We start from the raw sequence: 9,044 nt of genomic DNA, 5'->3' as shown, positions 1-9,044 counted from the left end.
GTGATGCCTTGGGGATAGCTTGAGGCTCTGTCTCAAAAAAAAAAAAAAAAGAATACCAAAAAGCTTTATGTTAGACTATTTTTATTTTTTATTTTATCCATTCTCTGCTTCTTTTTCATTGTCTTCCATCTTTATTCACCATGACTATGTCCAGTCTTTATGTCCACGATTTTATTTTCTGCAGTATTTTATTTCTTGCTATTTCTAATGCATCATGTATCAGACATGTTGTGATGATATATTGTTGTTCTCAATTTCTTTGGTTTTTTTTTTTTGAGACCTGGGTAGAGTGCCACCGTGGCATCTTAGCTCATGGCAACCTCCAACTCTTGGGCTCAAGCAATCCTCTTGCCTCACTTTTTCTATTTTTAGCAGAGACAAGTCTCGATTTTTCTCAGGCTGGTTTCGAACTCATGAGCTGAAGCAGTCCACCCGCCTCAGCCTCCCAGGGTGCTAGAATTACCGGCGTGAGCCACTGTGCCTGGCCTTTCAATTTATTTCTTTTATCCTCCAAACTCCTTTCATCTTCTAGAACTATTTATCATCTCATAGTCAAGCTTTTATTTTATTGAATATATATTTTTATTATTTATTTATTTATTTTTGAGACAGAGTCTCACTTGGTCACCCTAGGTAGAGTACCGTGGTGTACTCACAACAACCTCAAACTCTTGGATTCAAGCCACTACAATGCCCGGCTTTTTTTTTTTTTTTTAATAGAGACATGGTCTTGCTATAGCTCAGGCTGATCTCAAACTCATAAGCTCAGGCAGTCCACCCACCTTGGCCTTTCCAAGTGTTGGGATTACAGCATGAGACACTGCGCCTAGCCAGTAAATGTTTTTATTAATAGCATGAATTAGTTGTGAAGAAGTTAAGAATTTTATTTGTTGAGTTTTGTTTTCTTACTTGTTTTGCACTTTGTCTTTTGCTGTGCTCTTTTCTTCTTGTTCTTAATTGCATTTCGTTTGGTTAGTTGTGTTTTAATGCTTCGTGGGTTCATCTTTCATTATGTTATGTTAATATGCCATATTGTTGCCATATTATTTTATTTCATCTTGGTTATACTTGGGTGACTGTCTTTGCATATTTTATTGTTATTATGGAGAGTAGATAACTTATTAAGTTATTCAATCATTATTTATCAAGTGATTATTATATGCTAAGCAGTATTCTAAGTGCTGAGTATATAGCAGTGAACAAAATAGACAAACATCCTTGTCCTCATGGAGTGTATGTTATGGTGGGAGAAGGAGATTACAAACCAAGTAAGTAATACAGTTTTCTTAGTGCTAAGGGGAAAAAAGTAAGGAAGAGGGGATGGTGTCAGGGGGAAGAAAGAAGGATGTCATTTTAGAGAGAGAGGTGAGGAAAGACCTCTCTAAATGCTGACATTTGAGGACATCTGGGGAAGAATGTTCCAGGCAGTTAAAAAGTCTACAAGCACGGGATGATGGCCTGAAACTGAGGCCAGAGACTGAGCAGTACAGGCAGGAGAGGCAATGAAGGACCAACTGGTGTGAGGGACCTTGTGTGGACTTTAACTTTTACTATGAGAATGATGGGAAGTTGCAGGAGGGTTTCAAATAGAGGAGGGACACAGTCCAATTTAGGGTCCCAAGATCACTCTGGCTGTTATGTTGAGAATAGGCTGTAGGGGATGATAGTACAGAGAAGGGAGGGAAGCCATTTCCCCTACTGCACTACAGGGTATAAGTGCTGGCAAGGTAAGCTAGGCTTTATCTGTATTTACAACTGCTCACATCCCCGTCTGAGCTCTGCCTCCTGCTACATCATCAACAGCAGTAGCATTAAATTCTCATAGGAGCCCAAACCTTACTCTAAACTGCCCATGCCCTGTGTGTTCCTTATGATGATCTAATGCACCCCCCTGCCCCTACCACCCTCTGAGGAAAAACTGTCTTCCATGAAAGTGGTCCCTGGTGCTAAAAAGGTGGAGGACCACTAATTAGAGGCTATTACAAGAATTTAGGCAAGAGATGATGAAGATGATGAAACAGACAAAAGCAGTGGCAAGAGTGAGAGGCAGGCAGATTCTGGTTTTGGGGGAGGAGGTTGTCTGTTTGTGACAGTCTTACTCTGTTGCCCAGACTAGGGTGCTATAGTGTTAGCCTAGTGCACAGCAACCTCAAACTACTGGGTTCAAGTGATCCTCCTGGCTCAGCCTCCTAAGTAGCTGGGACTACCTGCCCCTGCTATAAAACCCGGCTAATTTTTTATTTTTTAGTAGAGACAGGGTCTCATCTCTACTCTTGCCGAGTCTGGTCTCTGAACTCCTGAGCTCAAGGAATCCTCCTACCTCAGCCTTCCAAAGTGCTAGGATTACAGGTGGCAACCACTGCACCTAGCCAGATTCTGTTTGTATTTTGAAGGTAGAAGGACAGTGTGGAGTGGCCTAAGCATCAGGAAAAATGGAGTTGCCACTTACAGGGGACAACCACAAGAAAAGCAGGTATGTGAGGAAGGTGGGGAGCTCAGTTTGGGGTAGTTAAGCTTGGATGCTTATTAACCATCTAAGTAGAAATGTCTACTTGACAGCTGAATACATGGGAGTCTATTCAGGGGGACGGTATGGTCTGAATATGAATTTCTAAGTCATCAACTTGGGAGATGACATTTAAAGCCATAAGGCTGGCTCGGTGCCCATAGCACAGTGGTTATGGCACTAGCCACGTACACCAAGGCTGGTGGGTTCGATCCCGACCGAGGCTAGCTAAAACAACAATGAGAACTGTAACAAAAATAGCCAGGCATTGTGGTGAGTGCCTGTAGTTCCAGTGACTTGAGAGGCTGAGGCAAGAGAATTGATTAAGCCCAAGACATGGAGATTACTGTGAGCTGTGATGCTACAGCACTTGGCAACTCTACCAAGGGTGACATAGTGAAACTTTGTCTCGAAGAAAAAAATAAATAAAGCCATGAGGCTAAATGAGGTTACTGTGACTGTGGGAATGGATAGAGAAGAAAAGAAATCCAAGTCCTGAGTCAAGCACTTTGATGTTAACAGGCAGAGGCTAAAAGGAGATACAAAAGAACCAGTAAAAGAAACAAAGGTGGGAGGAATACTGAAAGGAGTGAGGAATAGTGAAAGGAGTGAGGAATAGTGAAAGCCAAGATGAAAAAGAAACACAGAGTGGCGAGAGTGATTAAGTATGTCAAAAGCCATTTGATAACACTGATAGTGAGATGAGGACTAAGACTCCATCCTGGGCTGGGCAGTGGCATGAGGAGGAGCCCTTGAATAGAGCAAGATAGTGAACTACTGATCAAAGGAGGGCAAAGGAAATGGAGACAGGACCATAGAAGTGATTGTAGGCACTCTGTTTAAGGGGAGAAGAGAAAAATGAAGTAGTTCCTGGATGGGGAATTGGGATCAAGAGAATATTTGTTTTTTCAGATGAACATGATGTGCACTGATGAGAAAGACCCAATAGCACAGGATAGAAGATAGGAGCAAGAGACATTTGGAGATGTTGTCACAGTTGCCTGTGGGTGGTAACTACTGTGTTTCCCCAAAAATAAGACACTGTCTTATATTTATTTTTTTTCAAGAAGACACACCAGGGCTTATTTTCAGGGGATATCTTCCTCTCTACACCGATGCAGACCCATAACTAGGTCTTATTATCTATCAGGGTAGGGCTTATTTGGGGGGTAGGTCTTATTTTCGGGGAAACACGGTAGTGGCTCTGTGGTGAGATTGCCCTTAGTAAAGACAGTTCATACTTACACACAGAGGAAAAAGGAGGGACAGATAAAAGTTGATGTCAAAGTGGAAACTTGTAGCAGGCTTATTCTGATCACTTCTGTTTCCTTAGTGAAATGGAGAACAAAATCATCAATTGAGAGTCAGAATGAAGGAGAATTTATGGAAGGTTTGAGAAAAAAAGAAAGACATGAAATAATCCTATGAGAACAGGCAGAGCGAATGGACTAGTTAAAAACATTAGGTCTGCCAGGACCCACTAGAGGTTAATGTTCATGAATATAAAGTGAATGTGTTGTGGTCATATATTTTTCTAACCATGTTCAGCTATGATGGTGTGGGTAATTAAGTAGTTGGAAATGGGATTTGCTTATTAATTTATTTATTTATTTTTGAGACAGAGTCTCACTTTGTGGCCCAAGCTAGAGTATAATGGCATCATAGCTCACAGCAACCTCAGACTGTCAGGTTCAAGTGATCCTCTTGCCTCAGCCTCCCAAGTAGCTGGGACTATAGGCACCCGCCACAATGCCCACTTACTTTTAGAGACAGGGTCAAGCTCTTGCTCAGACTGGTCTTGAATGTCTGAGCTGAAGCAGTCTACTCTCGTTGACCTGGAAAATGGGATTTAAAGGGGGTTGTAGTTTAGCCTGGTGAATAAAGCAAAGCAAGAAAGGCAAAGAATTTGGGGATATATGCAAGGAAGGAATTTTGATAATTGACCTTGGGCTTTAAATACAACAGAGAGCAAAGAAGAGACATTAATGGGGAATGTGGATCAGTGAACAGCAGGTAAGAAAATAGATTGTAGGCAGTGCCCTTAGCTCAGTGGGTATGGGCACCCACCATATACACCGAGGCTGGCAGGTTTGAGCCCACCCTGGGCCTGCTAAACAACAATTACTGCTACAACCAAAAAATAGCCAGGCGTTGTTTTGGGCACCTGTAGTCCCAGCTACTTGAGAGGTTGAGGCAGGAGAATCACTTAAACCTAGGAGTTTGAGGTTGCTGCAAGCTATGATGCCATGGCACTCTACCAATGAGACTCTGTCTCCAAAAAAAAAAAAGAAAGAAAAGAAAAATAGATTGTAGGTCCTAGTGAGGCTAGATTATTTGAGTTGGGGTTCTAGAGGGACTGAGCTGGAAAGATAAGAGGTGGTGGTTAAAGAATGAGATATTTGAAATCGAGATTCTAGAGGGATGAAATTACTAGAAATAAAGTCTTGGATATGTTCATTGGAGTAAGTTACTAATGGAAAATGGAGGCTGTAGTCATTCAAGGAGAAGAAAACAAAGAATGTGGGAACCCAGGGTGTTGGAAGGATTACCCTTGAGGATACTGAAATCAAGAAGCACGGCCATAGTGATGACAGAATGATAGTGAGTTATGAGTTAAAACCTTCAAGGAGTGGAAGGAAGTCAGCAAGTCCAGGGGTTAGTAGATGCCTTTAGCAAAGAGAAGTAGTGAATGGTAAAGTCTGGTAACATGCAGTTCAAAGCTGAGTGTTTTTATTAGGGCCGGGGAAGCAGCAATGAAGAGTGAGGAGGGCATCTGCCCCATCTCCACCTCCAGGAGCATGAAGCCAGCTTTCAGTTACAACAGGATGGTAAAGAGAAAAGCTGCAGGACTGGTTGAGGACAGTAGAGGTTTTACTAAGTTCCAGAGGCCCAAGGGAGGGATTCTGGGAGGCAGGAAGGTGTATCAGAAAGGGCCAGATACAAAGCCTTCTGGAGACCGAGTCCAGAGATTATGGGATGACTGATTTCCCTTCTAGTGGGGAATGACGTGAGAGTAGTTCTGATGGCCCCAAGTGAGGGGATGGTGGTGAGGCAGGATGTGTGTGAGAGAAAAGGTGAGGAGGCCTGCCAAGACCTAGTATAATCTTTGGCTCTCTCTACTTCTCAAGACCAATTTGTTGGTTTTTGCCCTTATTTGCTGTATGAGGGCTGGATGTTTGCATTTCTATTAATTGTACATTCTATATCCCTGGAATATATTTCTGGTTCTAGATGATTTTTCCCAGGTAAGTGAGTAATCTTGTGTTTTAATTTGCTACAACTGCTATAACAAAGAACCATAGACTGCGTGGCTTTAACAGAAATTATTGTCTCACAGTTCAGTACAGCGTGCAATAAATTACATTAGATATTCAGCACTTTCATTATAAAATAGGCCTTGTATTAGAGGTCTTTGCCCAACTACAGTCTATTGTAACTGTTCAAGCACATGTAAGGTGGGCTAGGCTAAGCCATGATGTTTGTTGAGGTAGGTGTATTAAGTGTATTTTCAACTTACGATATTTTTAACTTGTGACGGCTTTATTGGAATGTAACTTAAGCATCTGTATTTCCAAGTATGGTCACATCATCAGGTACTGAGACTTAGGACTTCAATATCTTTTGAGGGGACACAATTTAACCTACAACACCCTGGAAACTTTATTTCCTTCCATCAGTCAATCCTAGTCTCCTGATTTTTTTCTCCTGCAATTTTTTTTTTTTTTTTGCAGTTTTTGGCCAGGCCTGGGTTTGACCCCGCCACCTCCGGCATAAGGGGCCAGCGCCCTACTCCTTTGAGCCACAGGCGCTGCCCTCTCCTGCAATTTTTTCCTCATTTTTTCTGTTCAGCAGAAGAAAAAAGTAAAGCTACCCATTCTGTTTGCTTTTCCTTAGATTTAGGAATAATAGAATTCTCAGTATTATTGTCGATTTACCAGTTTGGTAGGAGAGAGGATTAGACTCTGAGCCTTGCTGTGATTGATAATATCTTCAACCTGTCTCCTTAATCATGAGCTTTTAAATTTTACATCAAGATAGTCTTTGTAGGGTTTTGGTGAATTTTTTATTTTAATTTGATGGTAAGTGTTAGAGAAAATTTTATTAGGAAGTTTTAAAGTGCAACCTTAAGCCAGAAGTCATGGTTATCTAACACCTAAATCTAATCATGATGCTTCCCAGCTTAAAATCTATAGTAGCTCCCTGTTCTTTAGAAAATGAAACCTAGGTGGGGTCTCAGAGTGTGATACACCTTTTGGGGGCAAGGCACAATTATAAAAGGGACTATACCTAACAAATGCAATTAGTGTAACCTGGTTTCTTGTACCCTCAGTGAATCCCCAACTATAAAAAAAAAGATGAAACCTAAACTTCATATTGCATAAAACTGCTTCAACTTCCCTGCCCTAAGCCACCACCCTGTACAAGTCAACTAAATTGTACAGTTTTCTTTTTTTTTCTGAGGCAGAGTCTCATTCTGTCACCTTCGGTAGAGTGCGGTGGTGTCATAACTCACAGCAACCTCAAACTCTTGGGCTCAAGTGATCCTCAGCCTCCCAAGTAGCTGAGATTATAGGCACTAACTACAATGCTGGGCTATTTTTAGAGATCAGGGTCTTGCTTTTGCTCAGGCTGTTCTCCGACTCCTGAGCTCAAGGGATCCACCCACCTCAGCCTCCCAGAGTGCTGGGATTATAGGCTTGGCCTGAACTATACAATTTCATATTTCTGATGTGCTATGGCACTTAATACTTCCCACTTTAAAAAATATGCTTCACTTAGCCTAGAATTCGCTTTTGTTCTCCCTTGCTTGATGAATTCTTTTGAGGCATTATTCAGTTCAAACGTTACCTTCCTAGGCAGATACTTTCATTCTGTGTGAGATCTTTCTTCTCCTTCAGCTTTTGTAGCATTTTGTGGGTTTGGCTGTTTTAGCACTCGTCACATGGACTTCCATCCTGTGGGCATTCTGAGACCCCTGTTATCTACAAGGGACAGGTAGTCCTCAGAGTAACCAAAACAAAAAAACCTGTCAGTAATAGGCTTGAATGCTCAGTGCCTACACCAGCCCCACCCATCTTAGCCTCAGTCCTATTCCAGCTTATTCACTGACCCTTTATAACTTTTCATTCTGAACTAATTCAGACTCAAAAATTTACAAAATAATACAGTTTCTAAATATTCTTTACCCAGCTTCTCCTGTTGTTAACATCTTGCATGAGGCTCAGTGCCCATAGCTCAGTGAGTAGGGTGCCGGTCATATATGTGGCGGGTTCGCGCCTGGCCCACTAAACAACAATGACAACTGTAACCAAAAATAGCTGGGCATTGTGGTGAGCGCCTATAGCCCCAGCTACTCAGGAGGCTGAGGCAAAAGAATCGCTTAAACCCAAGAGTTTGAGGTTGCTGTGAGCTGGGACGCTATGGCACTCTACCAAGAGTAACATAGTGAGACTCCCTCAAAAAAAAAAAAAGAAAGAAAGAAAATTTATTTATTTATTTATTTATTTGCATGACCATAGTATTAATACACTTAGAATCAGGAAGTTAACAGTGTTATAATGATTACCTACACTGTAGATTTATTTGAGCTTAAAGTGAACATTTTTCACACTGCTTTTCTTTCTTTCCTTTATTTATTTATTTATTTATTTATGTTTTTTTGAGACAAGGTCTCACTTCAGTGTCCAAACTGGTCATAGCTTACTACAGCCAGCCTCAAACTCAATGAGCAACCTCGTTCACAGGTGTTTTCATGAACTTTGTTCGTGTATATTTTACTATTATTCAGAATGGAGTACTAGAAGTGGGATTGCTGGGTGAAAAGGTAAATGCATGTATAGGTTTGGTAGGTGTTGTTAAGTTTTTCTCCAGAACAGCTTCAAGGATCTATATTTCTGTCAGCAGTGTATGAATGTACCTGTTTCCACGCAGCCTCAGTAACTGAACATGTTGTTATGTTGGCATTGAAATTATTGCACTATAAACAACCAGTCATTTTGGAAATTGTGAGCTTTCCCTAACTTCTGCTGTTTATTTGATTTGTTTTTGCCATTAGAATATACCAAAATAAATAGGCATTATTAGAGCTTCCTTGGATTTTTAAATGTATCTAACACATACACAGTAATGTTTTGTTTTTGTTTTTTCTAATTCTAGGGCTTGCTCCTTTGGTCTATTTGTCAGATGAATGTCATAATTTATTGGCAATAAAATTTTGGATAGATCTCAATGAAGACATTATTAAACTTCATGCATTAATTGCTGCAAGTAACCTCCTGTGGCGACCAGAATCCAAATCAGGAATTCCTACTTTATTTGCTGGAGACTTTTCCATGTTTTCTGCCAGTCCAAAAGAGAGCCACTTTCAAGAGACATTCAACAAAATGAGAAACACTATTGAGGTAAAATTATGTTTTAGCATTACCTCACATTTTGATATTTTCCTGTTTTAATAGTGAAGTGTCAAGGAGGTGGCTTTTGTGCAAATTGCATAATTGAAATAGTATATGAGGGAAAGTTTTGTTAGAAATTAATTGTC

At 40.8% G+C, this 9,044-nt stretch overlaps 1 protein-coding gene across 1 annotated transcript in view; it reads left to right on the top strand.

Moving 5' to 3' along the window:
- Nucleotides 1-9,044, top strand: part of BRCA2 (BRCA2, DNA repair associated) — a 101,405-nt gene that overhangs the window by 89,458 nt on the left and 2,903 nt on the right. The window contains exon 25 of the mRNA XM_012809998.2: nt 8,663-8,907. Coding sequence (XP_012665452.1) covers nt 8,663-8,907 — 245 coding nt within the window. The remainder of the gene's footprint in view (nt 1-8,662; nt 8,908-9,044) is intronic.

The sequence above is a fragment of the Otolemur garnettii genome, unplaced genomic scaffold (genome assembly GCF_000181295.1).
Source record: "Otolemur garnettii isolate 467f Iridium unplaced genomic scaffold, OtoGar3 scaffold00120, whole genome shotgun sequence".
In the NCBI taxonomy this organism is placed as follows: domain Eukaryota; kingdom Metazoa; phylum Chordata; class Mammalia; order Primates; family Galagidae; genus Otolemur; species Otolemur garnettii.
Note: the sequence above shows the minus strand (reverse complement) of the source record. Positions and strands in the feature narration are given on the sequence as shown.